The sequence below is a fragment of the Vombatus ursinus genome, unplaced genomic scaffold (assembly GCF_900497805.2).
Source record: "Vombatus ursinus unplaced genomic scaffold, bare-nosed wombat genome assembly UNPS02015089.1, whole genome shotgun sequence".
NCBI classification, from domain to species: domain Eukaryota; kingdom Metazoa; phylum Chordata; class Mammalia; order Diprotodontia; family Vombatidae; genus Vombatus; species Vombatus ursinus.
Window position 1 is genome coordinate 5,632,069 of NW_020954867.1, and position 17,180 is coordinate 5,649,248.

A 17,180-nucleotide genomic window follows, 5' to 3' on the forward strand; every position below is an offset into this window, starting at 1 on the left:
CATTTCATCACATTGCTTTCAGTTATAATCCCTTTGACAGTAGACAACTGTGTTGTTTTTCATCTTTGTATCCTAGGAGCCTGGAGATACCAAGTTGATACATGAAGTACCAGCGTGTAGTTGGTATTTCATGTATACTTTTTGAAGGAACGAATGAGAGATTTTCAGATTATATAACACATTCTTTTATCTGAATTACATAATAAACGTTGTAGTACCCTTTGAAGTAGATTTTTTTTTCTTACCTAAAAAGTGTAGTGTTCCTTTTGATGTTGATGTTATTAATAGTTGGGAGGATACTTTATATTAATCCTCTTTATGTAATCTTTGTGACATTATTTTTATTATTTCTTCCGTAATTAGTCCAGTTCTTTCCTCCTACTTGCACAAGGAATAACAAAGCATTTGCCAAAACCTTACTGAGGCAAATGCCTTTCTTCAACAAAACCTGTGGTCAAAGCTCCTAATTGCTTACAAATGTCCTTGAAAGCAGCTGTTTATGTTGCAGCAGTTATGCACTCTGGCCTTCAAATCGGGAATATACAACCCAGAGTACCCTACCAAATTAATTCAATTCCTTCTTCCCTTCTTTAAACCAAGCTATGTCCTCATTTCCTGCTCATCCATGCCTTTTTTTAATTCGTTGCTACTTTTTGTAATTCGTTGCATAATGAAGAAATGTTTCTGTAGTAGGATTCTTAAAATGTAGCTTTAATACGAAGTTCTGAAGGAATGGAAGAACATTTTTAATATTAAAATCTCTATCTCTTTAGAGTAAACTAGATTTTTCTAAAAAAAAAATTAAAGAACCACGTTCCTTTATGCTGATAGTATTGTCTGCTACAAAGTTTTAAAACCTCACATCCTTTTTCTTTATGTATAATTATTAGCCTTCAAGACCTTTTGGGTTCCTTCAGTTTGTAGCTGCTTTTAATAAATTGGCAATTTCTATTCTGGCTCTGATGAAAAAACCTTTCAACTTTTCCCATTTTGAATATACCTAGTTTGACATTTCTGGGATTCTAGTAAAAGCTGAGGTTTTCACGTAATATTTTACCCTATAAAGGAATCTCTCATTTTTAACAGTGTGTCTTAGAAAGATTGTCATGTCATCCTTCAAGGATAGTAGAAAATTTGAATATTATATTCTTCAAGCAAAGGAGTACATCACTGATTGTGGTACCACAAAAAACTTTGTTATTACCCATGATTTCTCATTGGGGTTATAGAAATTGACATAGCGATAATCATTGACCTCACAGTGTTTCTTCTGTCTCAGTGTATTTATAGGACTTGAGGCAAAGAATATACTTCACCAGGTATAAAAACAACAATAATAATATCTAACATTTACATTTTGCTTACTATGTACCAGGCACTTTGCTAAGCACTTTACAATTATTATCTCATTTGATCCTCACGATGGTCCTGGAAGATGCTATTATTATCCCCATTTTATAGATGAGGAAAATGAGGCAAATAGATTTGACCCCTTCAGTGACAAAAAGTTGCTGTAAACTTTAAAAATCCTTTTGTTTGGTTTGTAGACTAATTCTTATTCAACGTTAATGAAATTGAAAAAGGATCTAAATAACTTAAAAATTGATAATCAAATTAATTAATTTTATTTTAGGATGATTTCATATCTAACCTGACATAGGCCTTCTGTGCTCAGCCACAGAAGGGTATCAGGAAAATAGGTTATCTTTGAATACTAAGTAGTACTATACACATAAAATCAGTCAACAAATATTTCTTCAATGATTATTTGTAATTAATTGTAGACTATAAAATTTGAGCTAAAAAATCTTATTAAGAGTTTATCATTAAAATGACAGATACTGCAAACAAAACCTAGAAATATGATATAATTTAAAATGTGGTATATTTATCATTTAATTATTCATGTGTTCTTTAGTGTGGTCACTGCTTTGACTTAAGGGATAGAGTTTGAGAAAGGAGAAATTAAAAAGTTCAAGTTTGTGTGTATATGGAGGGGGATTTGTAGTTATTCTCTCCTAAGAACCTAGGTAGGAGGATGTAGTGGTCCAAGCCTGACTCAGACCAGCCTACTACTATAGGTTTAAGATTGGAATGAAATTATGCTTGTTAGAATATCTGTCAACAATGTGTTAATTCGTGTGAAAATGGTTAATATTTTCATGTCAGCATAAGTACCAGAAATATGTCTGGGACTATGAGAAAGGTGATATGTGCAACAGCTTAGGACAAGTGCCCTTATTTCTTTTCTTTTTTTTTTTTTTTTGGTTAGGCAATGGGGTTAAGTGACTTGCTCAGGGTCACACAGCTAGTAAGTGTTATGTGTCTGAGGCTGGATTTGAACCCAGGACCTCCTGAATACAGGGCCGGTGCTCTATCCACCAAGTGCCCTTATTTCTAAACCCCTAAAATACTTATGTATCTCTTAGTTCATTCAGTTAACTTTACAGTCGTAGCTTGTAGTACATTGAACTGGAAATTCATGAACCAAGTAGAATAAGTGTATTTTTCTGATGAATGCTTGTTACTACACTCACATATTTATATGTTGTCGCATATATTTTTATGACATTTGCTCAATTTTTAAAGGTAATTGCTTGATTTAAGGGCAGGATATTCAAACAGGTTAGGTTTGAAGGCAGGTTAATCATACAAATCAAGTCAGAGTATTTTTAGCTTTCGGTTTTTGATATTTGATTTTCACTCTGATATTGCAAATAGAAATTCAGCTTTCATGCTAATAAGGCACTATAACTTTTACTTAATAAAAAATATTTTAAGTAATATTCCACTGCTAATTTTTCTCCTCTTGTTTAACCCCCTAAGTTTCTTTCCCCTGGAGTGAAAGAAAAATAACAAACCTATTGAAAAGTGACATTCTTAACTCAAGTGATACAGCTGACTTTGCACAAAAGCTATGCCAAAAAAATTTCATATTATCTTATGCTGTAAGGATGAGCATTGTCTTAGAAAGTTATAGTTATGTATAAGTAAGATTTTAGGCCAGGTTTTTTCCCCGCTTTTGACTTGTATTATAATTGCAGAGATGTTATGTCTTCATTTCTAATTGATTCTTGGTTCCTTAATATTTGTCTTTCCTTTTCCTCTAGTCTTTCTGTCAAGAGAAATTAGAATATCATTTTTAGGACCAAAAAGGACCATAGAAATTAGTAGTTAATTATTTAGATAAACTCTCAAGTGTACTATAGGAATTTGCTACTTAAAAGAACTCTGTAGGAATCCTTTTTATAAAATATAGCTTTTGTAACATAATTATCTTCTCATTTGTATTTTATAAGTTTACATTTTCACATACAGAATTTTTCTTAAAATAGAACATAACCACAGTGAATTCTTCGTTTCACTGTCTGATTACAACACTCCTAGAGATTTTAAATAAAAAATTTGATTAATTTTGATATGAAAATACCAATTTCTTTCATTTTATTGTTCTCAGAGCTTCAGATAAGTAAATTACAGATCCAATTATTGTAAAACTAACTAATTTATACTTAATTTTCAGTGTGCGAACCTTTTATTTTAGCTTATGTTTGTATGTATGGGCCAGAGCAACATATTTTATTTTCAGGTAGATATAAATTTATATTCTTAGATAAAACAATGAGCAGCACTCAAAATTGAGGAGTTAATTTTTTTAATTTAAGAGTAAAATAGTAACAGCTGATATTTATGTACTATTTTGTAGTTTATATTATCTCATTTGATTCTTACACTAACCTTATAATGTAGTACTTTAGTTGTTATTATGCCCATTTTACTAATAAGAAAAATAAAGTTCTAAAAGATTGTGACTTGCCCACAGGCACACAGTCGTAGACTTTCATATCATCTAGTTTGCCTGTTCTACAGATAAGAAAACTCAGAGAGGTGATGTTTTACTCAAAGTCTCACAGGAATTTGAAGCGAGGTCCTCTGACTATAAATCCAGTATTGTTTTTAAGTGGCGGAGCAGGCATTTGTAACCAGACCACTTGCTTCCAAATCCAGTGCTCTTACCACTACACCATAGCTGTCTTCCCACATGCCTATAAGCAGACTAATTTATCACTTTAAAGTATTATCAAATACCTCATTCATGTTAACAGTCCAAGCAATACGATTTAATTCATGTATCTTTCTTAAGCAAAACTATTTAGTCAAATGAGGACCAGTATTTATGCTAATGAGAACTTTTCCATATCCACCAGTTAGATCTGTCCATCACGTTTAAGAACAATGAGACTGTGATAGTGATTCTTTTCCTATTACTTTCAAGTTTTGACCATTCTAGTAAATTGGAGGAGTAGGACAGTTAATCCCAAGTGGTAGATAATGCCAAAAATCTTTTTAATTTTGGTCTTGGATTATGTGATCTTTTAAAAAATAAATTTTTGTCCCCAAAGTCTTAGTCTAGTTTTAAGCTTTAATGGCTTATCTTAGTCCAGTTTTAAGCTTTAATAGCTATTTAAAAAAAAAAACTATAGATATTTTAAGCTAATAGAGCTTAAAACTGGACTAAGACTTTCGGGACATCCTTTATATTGCCCTAATTTTGTTTTAACCCTTTGTGGCTTATGAGATAATGTATGTAAAGTACTTTGCAAACCTTGTTATGTATTGTTATTATTATATTAAATGAATCTGTATTTCCTCAGTATATGGTAACTAATGGGGGGATGAGGAATGCAGTCAGGATTAAAAATTTACAGTGGATAATCTATCTAGTAAACAATACACATACAATAATATTTCCAATGAAATGTAGATTTGAAGGAATTGTTTTATTCAGAATTCTTAGGATAATCTTTGAAAGAAATGATTGAAAGCAGAGAAGATAACAGACCCACTAAGTTAGCTGCCTTATATGTTTATGTAAATTTCCAGTTATATAAATTCTATAAAAATAAAAGATTGATACAAAAAAAATCAGATCCACTTCAGAGAGAATTTTGGACAATACAAAACACAAAAAGAAAGTAGATAATTACTTGTTGGGGATATTGTAGAAAGGGTTCACCCTATGTTGATTTCTGAGGTCTCATCCATTTCTAGGGTGCTTTGATTCCGTAAGTAGCCTTAAGGCCTTTTGGCATAAAGTGCTAGAGAAAAACATCTCTCTAGCACTTTATGCATTATAAAAGACATCATCTCATCATCTCATAAAATACATCAATACATTTAGATACATATCTCATTTGACCCACAAAGTGCTTTTCTGCAAGGTAGATAATTCAAGTATTATTGTCTGGAATTTTAGTATCATCGGATTTAGAGCTGGAAGGAACCATAAAGGTCATCTGATCTGGTGTGGTTGTTATATAGATGAGGAGTGTGAGGTTCAGAAAAATCTGAGCAACTTGCCTAAGATCACACAGCTTGTAAATAATAGAGATTGAACACTGGTCTTATAGGTCAGATCTTGTGCTTTTAATAATAATAGCTAATATTTATATAATGCTTACAGTGTGCCAGGCACTGTACTAAGTGCTTTACAAATATTATTTCATTTAATCTTCATAATAGCCCTGGGAGGTAGGTGCTGTTATTATCCACATTTTACAGTTCAGGAAACTGAGGCAGACAGAGGTTAAGCAACTTGTCCAAGTACACACAGCTAGTAAGTGTCTGATGTCAGATTTGAATTCAAGTCTTCTTGACTCCAAGTCTATCACTGTACCACTTGGCAGCATTTAAAAGTTCAACACTTGTGAAAAAAAATTTTTAACCCCCATGTACAAAATTAGGTGCATGGCTAGGCAACAGTTCATATGAAAAAGATCTGGGGATCTTAAAGGGCTGAAAATTCAATAACAAATCAACACTTAACTACTGTAGCAAAAATAAAAAATGTGATTTTAAGCTACATTAAGAGAGGCATAGCTGTACTCTGCCCTGGTTAACTCACATCTGCAGTATTGTTGATTGTTCTGGGCAGGTTCCCCACTCCTGATAAACAATGGGTGGAAGGATGGTAAAGAACCTTATTCACTGTTTTTAAACCTATTCTTCATCCTTTCTTTTTAATTGAATTTTATTTTAGATTCAACCAGAACACAAATACAGAATAGAGAAAAGAAAAAGAAAAAAATATCATAAACTTAAATATTGGAACTTAATTACAAAGTAAGGGGGGAAAAAGCATGTCGTGTATTGTAGAACATAAGAGGATTCAAAATATGTAATGTTAAATTTTCATTTTGAGAAAGCCTTTATGATAATAACTACACATTATGTTAAGAGCTATCTTTTCTTTGCGTCCTTGTAAGTTTTCTTTTGTTCTCTGCTGTGTACTTTTTTTACTTTGTTCTCTCCCCACCCTGAAGGCTACAATTGAGGGAGGATATATTTCTCTATAGCTGTAGATATATACATATACATATATACACATATATACTTGCATATATAGACATATATTTTCCCAAACAAATTTTACACCTGATCTTTGTTTTTATGTTTGTGCATATCTCTTGTTTCCTATTCTTCCTGACTACTCTACTTCTATCTGCTACCTTGCCCTTCTGTTACTTAGCCTACCCCCTCCAAGAATCCCTCCCCTGTCCTCCCATTCCCATAAATCTAAACACCCTTTTGTAGATCCCTATAACCTATTCCCTCACCCTCCCCTTTAGAGATCCCTTCCTTGTCCTGTCCCCCCTTCCTATGCCCTTACTGTTTTATTTCATCTAAATTTAGAAGACTTTTATACTCTTCTAAATATACATGTATTATTCCCTCTTAAATCCATCCCCAAGGAAAGTAGGTTACCAGAACTACCAGCCCTCCTCCCCCATCTAATTCCCCTGTATCAATTTTTCCTCTTGCACCTCATTTGTATAAAATTATTACTCTTTTTAACTGCTCCTAAATGGTTTCACTTTTTAAAGTCATATCATACTCAGGTCTACCCTAATCTTTCTTATGAGCTACCCAAATCTTAGACATACATTTTGAATTTTTACATATATAAAAAGTAAACGGTCTGTCTTTATTGAATCCCTTTGTAATCAGTCTTTGATACGTACTTTGTGTTTTTTTAACAAAATCTCGGAAGTCTGACAGTTGATCAAATGTCCTTTTTTTTTTTTCATTCAGGATTATTCTTAACTTTGCTGACTAGATTTTGGGCCTGAGCCCCAGTTTTTTTGCTGTTTGATATATAGTGTTCCAAGACCTGTGGTCCTTTAATGTCTCAGCTGCTAGGTCTTGTGTGATTCTAATTGTGGCACCATCATATTTAAATTGGTTTTTTTTCTTGTTGCTTTTAATAGTTTATCCTTGAGCTGGAGGTCTCAGAATTTGACTATAATATTCCTATAAGTTTTCCTCATAGAATCTATTTTAAGTGGTAATAGATATTCTAATGCTACAGGACAATTTTCTTTATTCCTAGTCTCATTTTTTTTTCCTCCATCTCATTTGATTTTTAAAATCTTTTTTAAGTTCTTCTATGAATTCTTTTTGGGCAGGTGACCATTTGACGTTATTCTTTGAGGTGGAAGGGGGTTTCTTTGCTTCAATATCCTCCTCTGAAGATGAATCCTGGTCTTCTCTATTCCCATAATAGCTTTTTATGGTTGGAGTCTTTCTCCTTTGCCTTTGCATTTTTTGTGGTAATAACTTAATTTTTGTAATCACCTCTAACCCTGGGGTATGGGGGATGGTGCCTCTTGCCCCAGATCTTCAGTTGTCTGCTCTAGCCTGGAACCAAAGCCAAACCTGTAGCCTCCTGTAAGTGCCCACAGGCAGGGCCTTCTGCTCTACTGCTTCTGCACTCAACTGGCTTGTGCTGGTTCCTTCTCACCCCTACTGCTCTCCACAGCACAGCTGGGTCTGGCGTTCCTTGTCAGTAGACATTCCTTCGATGTTCCTGGGCTCAGACGGCCAACTCTCCTCACTATCTGGGGTAAAAGTTCCTGTAGCTGGGGCACAGGCAGCTTCCCAAACCAGCTAACCCCAGGGCTTGCTGCTTGCTGTGAACTGGGCCCCTAGCCTGGAGGTATTTACTCTTCTTAGGGACCAAACCTTGTCTTGAGATTTTTTGTCTAATATTCCCAAATTGTCCCAGGAAGACCCCTCTTGTGCCCCTATTCTTATTTATTTTTACTCAAGTTTTGTTAGCCCTAAGGTGCTATTTTGTCTCTTTTGTGGGGGAAAATCTTGAGAGCTTGGAATTTTCTGACCTAGTCTTCCATCTTCCCAGAATCCTCTCTCCTATTCTTCATCCTTACTGCAACTTCTGGTCTCTCCATCCTCCCCTGTTATCCTAATGTAACACCCCTGTAGGCTCTAGCTTTATTTTCTTCCTTTCACAGTCTTGGCCCTATACTTTACTACCTCAATGACACACCAACCATTGCTCGTGACTTGCTGGCCCCTATCTTGTCATGGCAAAACTTTCTAAACCTTTGACATATGGTTTCTGGCCCAATCACTTAAGTGGATTTTCTTTTTCCAAGATTATCATTGACCTGTTAATGGCACATTTCAGTGGCCTTTTCTCAGTTCTCATCTTCCATGACCCCTATTTCTCTATAGCTTTTTATACTGTTAATATTCTTTCCTTCCTCATCCACTATGACACTACTGTCCTCTAGTTCCCCTACTTGTCTGTTCTTTCCTTCTTGATCTCTGTTGAATTATCACCCATCTCCTATATTCCTGATTTGGATATCTACCAAACTAAGCCCTCCCTCCTTTCTATGGGTCTTAATTTTCCTTCCTTTCTTCCTCCCTCCTTTCCTCCCTCCTTTCATTCCTTCCTCCCTCCTTTCATTCCTTCCTTCCTCCCTCCCTCCCTCCCTTCCTTCCTTGCTTCCTTCCTCTGCCTCTTCAGCTAACTGAAATCCTGAAGTAAGTGAGTCTCATCTAGTTAGAGGTTGGATTAGCTGCCTTTGGGGTTGGGTTAACAAGAAAGATTGTTAGTCAGGTACAGAATTCCTTGAGAATAAATGCACTCAAAGACTTGCTTTTCATTTCTATCAGAGTGTACATGCATACATATAGATATCTATAGACAAATACATTCTCTGTTTCCATTACTTCAACATGACTCCATGTCTCTCTTTTTTTCTCCTAAACTCCATTCATCATCTACTGCCTGTAAGGTGTGTGCTACTGGATGTCCTATAGTAGATAACTGATTTAAAGCTAGAAGAGACCTAGGAGGTTACTGAATCCAACCCCCTTATTTTACAAATAAGAAATCTGAAATACAGAGGGTAAGTTAATGACTTGCACAGGCTCACGAAGCTAGTAAGAATCTGAGGCAGGATTCAAAAGCAGGTGTTCCTAACTCTAAATCCAGTGCTCTATCCATTGTACCAAACTGCCTCTCTAAACTTCCCTAATTCTTTTGATGATACCAACCCATGCCCCTCCCCTCCAAGTGTGTAACCTAGGAGTCATACATAAAAATATGTAAGCTGTTTCCATGCTTCCCAGAATGCATGTGCTCTTTGCCTAATTCCTCTTCTTCCCTTCTGGTTGTCCATGCTTTCCCCCTCCTCAGTGTTCCTTGTACTATATTTCTTTGTGTATATAGCATCATGAGTCTAGAACATGTTTTTGTCCTTTGCCCCCAGTACAGTGTAAGTTCCGTGATAGCAGGAATTGTTCTGTTTTGTCTTTGACAAAATGTTTCACTTTCTGCCCATGGTCATACAACTAGCATGTGTCTGTGGTGGACCTTTCAAATAACAGACACAATAAATTTTTGTTAAATTGAATTAAATTATTTATTATATGTGATTTCTTTTTAGTTTTGTGTTTAGAGAACTATTATGATGCTCCTAAATTATCTCAGCCTCAGGCTGATGAACTATAATGAGGAAGTAATTGTTTAAGGAGTAAATAAACTCCCAGATAGAAACATTTTGCCTTTTTATTTGACTCTCTTCCTCAAAATATCTTTCCACAGTGGCCAAAATATTCTCTTCAGCAAGGTAGTACAGTGGATAGAGCCCTGGAACTGTGGCTCATGGAGCCATAGGAGTCAGGAACACCTGAGTTCAAATCCACCCTCAGACACTTACTAACTTTGTCACCCTGGGCAAGTCACTTAACCATTGTCTGCCTCAGTTTCCTCAACTGTAAAAGTGAGATAATAATAACACCTACATCCCAGGGTTGTTGTGAGGATTAGATACACTTAGTACAGTGCTTGGCATATAGTACACACTTAATAAATGTTTGTTCCCTTTTCCTTGTTATTTTACCTGAAACTGTGGTATGTATTTGGCTACATCATTTAAAATTACAAATATCTCTAGAGGATTTAAGTAATCAGTCATCCATGCCTTAATTAGTTCAATCAGATTGCTTGGTCCTCTGCTTCTCTAGTTGAATTCAGCTAAGTGAAACAATAATTTTTTAATTTTAAATTGGGAAAGGAGTAGTAAAGTAGTGAGAGACTTAGATCAGTATAAGAACAACTGGGTTAGGGAAAAGAGTTTGAGAAATGTAGGCAGGGAAGTGCAGAAGACTAACTACTTGTTCCAAAAACTGCCTAAGGCTGCTTGGCCTTGTTTCAAGAAAAGGTGAAAAAAAAAATCTCACCTCTCCCCCCCCAACCCTCCAATAGGACATTAGAAAGAGCTGGATGGGTCAGAGTTCCTGAATGTAGATTCTACTCTACCACTTGCTAAATGTTTGTAACTATGTCCAAAACATGTCACCTTTTAGTGCCTAACTTTCCTCATTTGTAAAAGAAGAGATTATTGGATTTTGACATCTGAGGTTCTTCCTGGATCTAAATAAGTGCCATCCTCCATTTGTATACTAGGATAGAGGCTGTGTGAAGGGACTAGATGGAAGAGATAATATTGGAGGAAGAATCAACAGGATTTGTCCACTGATTGGCCATGGAAGATGAGAGATGGGGAGATTATGAACTGGGGGTTCAGTAGAAAAGGGAAAATTTGGAGGAGGGATGGATTTAGAGGAAAAAAATTACTTCTGTTTTGGCCACATTGAATTTGAGATGCCACAGGACATCTAGGTACAGGTTTTCCACTTGATACATATTATGTGGCTAAGTGGTACAGTGCACAGAGTGCTGGACTTGGAATCTGGAAAACCCGAGTTCATATCCTGCCTGAGATGCTGATTAGCTGTGTAAGCCTAGAGAAGTTGCTTACCCTCTCCCAGCTTCACTTTCCCATCTGTAAAATGGGGATAATAATAATAGCACCTACCCCTTAGAGTTGTTGTGTTAATCAACTTAGATAATATATGTAAAGCACTTTGCAAATCTTAAAGCACTATAGAAATGCTATTATTAGTAGTACACAGTTTACTGTAGTGCTTAGGTGGACATCCAAGGTAATAGCTATGGTTTGTCAGATATATTTAATAGATGATTTTGAGCATATCTCATTTTTAGACAAATACTATGACCTATCCCCCCCACCCCCATCCCCAAATATCACTTGTTTCATGATTGTTTTGAGCAATGATTATTAAATTTTTAATTTTGACATTCAAATGAACAGTAAATCAGTGAATCTCCCCACACTGAGTTTATAGCATTTATTCAATATTTAGAAACCAGAGATTTAAAAAATTCTGCTTAAAAAGCAAAACAATTGAAACATATTTGGACTAAAGGCTTGTAACATTCCCATTATTTCTCTTTCACTCTTCCATGTCTCATCAGGTACTCTTCTATGTCTCTTCTATGGAGGACAGTGACTGTGTCATATTTAACTATGTATTTCCCCCATTGCCTGTAACATAATAGTTTTAAGTGTTTTTTGAATGAAATAATTGAATGAATGAATTATTCTTAAAATATTAAAAATTGGAGTTGGACATCGGAGGGTTTTTGAAAAAATGCATTTTAAGAACTCTAAGAAAAGAAAGGGGAATGGAGAAAGAAAAGAGAAAACAACTTTGAGGAAAAGATAAATTTTATTTTTGATTTTAATGGAAGTTATAGAAATTATCTTCTTAGCTTGCTCTTTAATTTTTAAAGATACAGTAAAATCATAACGGCATGAAAGAACCCCTCATTTTTCCTAAGGACTGTCAGTCACTGTTATCAATTGTTTCTATTAAGTCAGTTAATCGGCTCTGGTCACTATAGTTTATGAATCTTTTAGACAAGATGAGAACAGTTGGCTAAATAGACCCACTTCATTCTTTCAAGTAAATGCAGAATTCTACCACTGGCAGTGTCTATAGGATTGGTATTTCACAAAGTTTTAGATGCTCTTAGTAACATCTCTACCTAATTCTTCAGTGCTGTATGTGTAAAAAATAATATTCCTTTCTGAAGACTGAAATAATTACCTTATCTCCTGCAGTGCCAAATAGACATTTTTCTTCCCTCTGTATTAATATGCAAAGCTACAAATGTTTCCATTTCAAATTCAAATTCAATTTCAAATTCAGCTATAATATTTGACTGTGACCATTTAGAGCAGCAGCTAGAATGATGAGAAAAAAATCCTCTTTCCTTCTTTGAATGCCCTTCCTTTTTCTTCTTTCAGCACTAAAATTGTGTTGCTAACGTACAGAATTGATACCTGATGTATCTAAACATTTTGAGATTGACCATTAATGAAAAATCCCATAGAAAAGAGCTGATCTAGAGGTTCATTTATAAAATGTGTTTATTGGATTGCACCAAATATGTTGTATAATATTCCTCCATTCTATTATTTTTTAGATACCCCTAAAGGAGGACCATTAGTTTTTTGGCTACTGTTTGTTCTTTTTTACATATAAAGTAGCTGGAAGGATTAAGCTGTATAGCCTGACAACATTGGGATTCTAATCCCAGTTTTCTTAAAGTACTCAGTTCCCTGGGTAAAATCATATAACTTCTCAAGCCACTGTGTTCTCAGTGTAAAATTAGAAAAAATATCTTCAATTTTAACATAATGATTTTATGTGAGATGGTTAAAATGAAAATTAGTAAGCATATGTCAGTATTTAATATAACTACTAAATAATAGGAAGATGCTATGATAATATAATCAAGCTTTTTATCATCAGTAAAATTGCTATAGTCATCTGTAAAAATTTAAAGATAAGAACTCATTCTTTAGTATAGTTTTCTGTTTTGTTAAATATATTTGTATGTACGTATACACACACACACACACACATATTGGAATATAATGGGAAAAGGTATAGCAGAAAATCCTTTAAAAAAGATAAGTTCCTAAAATTATGCAACTCATTCTCTGGAAACACAATTGCAATTTAAATTCTGAACTTTGTAGAAGAGATTTTGTTCCTTTTGTAAACATAACCAAGAACCATTTTTTTCTCTCTTCAATTGAAAAGATAATTTTATTGAATTTTAGAAAACTGAAATAGAAATGTGACAGAAACTGCTGTGACTTTGGACCTTTTGTTCCTTTTAAGTTCTTTTTAAATATTATAATTAAATCTGCCCTTTTTGTTACTTAATCTACTTATCCTAATTTACCAACTCTATTACTTAAACTGATAAATCTACCTTCTCAATAGGAAAGAGAATGAAGAAGAAGAAAATAGGCAAGGTTTTCTTACTTTAGTAGTCTCTCTCAAATATGACTTCCTTAATAAAGAGAGCACATTCTCATCCCTTCATTCAAACCTGTTTAATTTTTTCCCATCTGCAGATATAATCTTCTTAATTATGTGGAAGAGTATATTAAATGATTGCCGATAGTTGGTTAAATGTTCTTTCCTTTCTATAAATCATACCAGTAATAAAAACAACTGAGCCACAATATGCCAGAAAAATTGACTAAAACTCTTATTTTCCTGCATTTTAATTATATACTCTCAATTTAAATTAGTGAAGGATTAATGACAGTATTTTGGAATAAAATATTATTTGTTAGAATTCTGTTATAAATTTTTCTCTTATTCCCAAGGACTAGTTCATAGATTTTAATTGTCCTTGCTTCCCCCAACCCTCACTTCCCATGGCAGGAATTGGCAAATGGCAACCCAGGGGCAGTTTGATAAGTAAGGTCTATCTATGTATATGATTGATGACTCTCCAAGTTCTCTTGAACTTTTAAATCCATGCTGTTTGCATACAGGAAGAAGAAGAAGGTACCTATGATCAGACACTTGAGTTCCGAAGAGGGGGTGATGGCCAACCCAGACGATCAACAAGGCCAACCCAGCAATTTTATCAGCCTCCCCGGGCTAGAAACTGAGCAGTCAGGTAAATATGACATCAGGTAATGGCTTTCCTATAAGGAAGGATATTGTTCCTATTTAACCTATGGAATCCAGTTTTTGACAATGTGTAAGTAATAAGGCATATGAAAAACAAACATTTTAAAACAAATATTTTAAAACCACAAGTAGGACAGAAACATTATATGTTTCTGTGAAACATATGAAATAATACTTTCCTTAACCTTTTTTGTACCAAGCCTCCCATAGCTGTTAAGAAGGATAAAAGCAGAGTGACTAAAGGTTAATTTTTTTCTCTGACCTTGCTCACCTCCTGGTGACACTTACCAGCAAGGGAATAGCCAGAAGTTGGACAGTGGGGAGCAAATGCAGGAAGAAGAAAAAATAGGGAAAATCCACTGATTTGGATAATTGAGAATTGGCTTTACTCTTCACATAATTTCACACTGTTTGAAGAAAGGAAAAGAGCTTCTCAGTATGACTTAAGGAATGGAATGAAGGTAACAAGATTGTTTATTGAACTACAATCATGTGGCCTTCATTTTAAAGAGTTTGGGAGAGAGAAGGGCTGCCTGAAAATCAGCATCATTAAAATAGATGGAAAAGACATAGGGGGAGGGAGCATGATGCATCTTGAAGTCATACCAGTCATTGGGGCAATTCTTTTATTTTTTAATGTCTCTTTCCACTACTGTTTTAAATATTGTCCCTAACCTATAATACTAAGTGGGCAAAGTTGCCTGTCACATTAGAAGTAATAGTGATACCAACTATAATTTCTACCTCAATCCTCCATTGAAAATTTTTCAGAAAATTCTATACATGACCTTCCTTTGTTCTCTTTATTTCTGTTCTTTTTGCTCCGTTTGTCATTCAGGATGTATTTTTCCTGAACCATCACCTTGTTTTGTCTTGTCATTCAAACTCTCTAAAATATAGTTAGAATCTGTGCATATTAGTCTTCTCCTCTGAGTTCTTCATAGTCTAGAAATTATATCTATGAACTCTTTAAGAGCAGAGACTACCCTATCTTCTATTTATTTTATGTTTTTCTTAGAACTTTGAAGAATTTACACAAAGCAGATGTTTAGTAAGTGTTGACTGACTAGCTTTTGAATGTTCTCGGAAAGCTGCATCAGTACACGTAACACTTTTCACTTTTTCTCTTAGCTTTTTTGAATTTAACACATACTTCTTTGATATATTTAGGCTTTATTCTTTTCTTACTTCTAAAGTAGATTGATAAAGCCTTAGAGTCAAGCATGGTATGAATCAGGACAATTAGAAATAAGAAACAGACAAACTCTAGTTAACAGAGGAGAAGTAGAACAATTAGCTGAGATCAGCCAATTCTCCCTTTTTGAATAGATGAATGACTGACTGCCCAAAGTATCACAAAGAGAGCTTTCTTGACCACAATGTCATTTTGCTTTTGTTTGCCAAAAATTAACCAGGTTAATTTTTAGGAAGCTCCACTAAGCTTCTACACTGATGCCTTATCATGATATGGATGTGACTCTGGCACATAGTAGGTGCTTGATAAACACTTATTAATTGATTAATTTTCAAAGGTTATGCCATTGGCAGATTTTACAAAGGTCCAAGGAATTGATTATGCCTCTGATATCCAAGAGGATCCTATCTAAGTTTGGAGAGACACATCATGAGAAAGTTGACCACCAGGAGGTGAATTTTTTCATCTATAGTAACTCTTAAAGAGAGTCTGCTTGGACACTGAGATCTGAATCGGTAGAGGGAACTTTCTCACTGATGAAATCATAGATCAATAGATCAATCACAAGGATTTTTGAACATAATATGCCAGGCACTGTGCTAAGAAGTGCTGGGGATACAAAGAGAAACAATTCCAGCCATCAAGGAAATTTACATTCTACTGGGGGAGACAACATGTACATAAATAGGTATATACATGATACATAGAGTAGATACAGGCAGGGGTGTGCTGGTAAATGTTTAACAACTAGCTTTCCAGAAAGAAAAAAAAATATCCATGACATACTTTTTTTGTTTTGTCTTTTTTTTTTTTTTTTTTTGGTGAGGCGATCTGGGTTAAGTGACTTGCCTAGGGTCATACAACTAGTAAGTTTCACGTGTCTGAGGCCGGATTTGAACTCAGGTCCCCCTGACTACAAGACCAGAGCTCTATCCACTGCACCACCTAACTGCCCTGTGTGACATACTTTTTAATTTTAATATGCATTACTAACACTTTCTAAAGTCTACACCATCAACAACGTAAGTCAAACCTTGATTTGTAGCACTTGCTGATTTCTGGGTTGTAAATGCTGAAACACTAACAATTGACATGAGGTGATACAAACTGGCTCCAGCAGGACCCTGGTTACAGGATAACTCTAAGAAGAAGGCCTCTTACAGAAAGTGATATTTGAACTAAGACTTGAAGGAAGTCAGGGATTCTAAGAGGAGGAGGTAATGATAGCACTCCAGGCACAGGAGACAGATAGCCTTTGAAAAGGTACAGAAATGGGAAATGGCAATTTTAGAAGTAATAGTCATAAAATTCAGTGCCTGAAATAATAGGTAGCATATATACACATATTAGTTAATAGTTACATATACGTGTGAATATATGCATATATATGAATATGAGGATACAGGACTAAACACACATAATGATTAAAGGCAGCTAGGTGGTTAGATGGGAGCACTGAGCCTGGAGTCAGGAAGACCTGACTTATATCTGGCCTCAGACACTTATTAGCTGTGGGACCCTGGGCAAATCACTTAACCTCTTTTGCCTTAATCCACTGGAGAAGAAAGTGCAAAGTCCTCCAATATCGTTGCCCCAAGGACAGTATGGTCCACAGAGTTACCATGAGTCAGACATGACTGAATGCTATTATTATCCTTATTTTACAGTTGAGGAAACAGAAGTAAGTAGAAGCTAAATGACTTGCCTAGGCTCACTCAACTAGTTTCTAAAGGCTGATTTGAACTCTGGTTGTCTTAATTCCAGGCTCAGAGCTATATTGCACCATCTTGCTTTCTCTAAATGG

The 17,180-nt window shown here is 34.9% G+C and overlaps 1 protein-coding gene across 3 annotated transcripts in view; it reads left to right on the top strand.

The window, feature by feature from the left end:
* TDRD3 (tudor domain containing 3) overlaps positions 1-17,180 on the top strand; it is a 205,222-nt gene that overhangs the window by 177,261 nt on the left and 10,781 nt on the right. For 2 of the 3 annotated variants that reach the window (XM_027846178.1, XM_027846180.1), the window contains one exon: positions 14,040-14,167. The exons of the other annotated variant lie outside the window; for it this stretch is intronic. In XM_027846178.1, coding sequence (XP_027701979.1) covers positions 14,040-14,159 — 120 coding nt within the window. In that variant the 3' untranslated portion in view covers positions 14,160-14,167. The remainder of the gene's footprint in view (positions 1-14,039; positions 14,168-17,180) is intronic. 3 annotated transcript variants of the gene reach the window in all.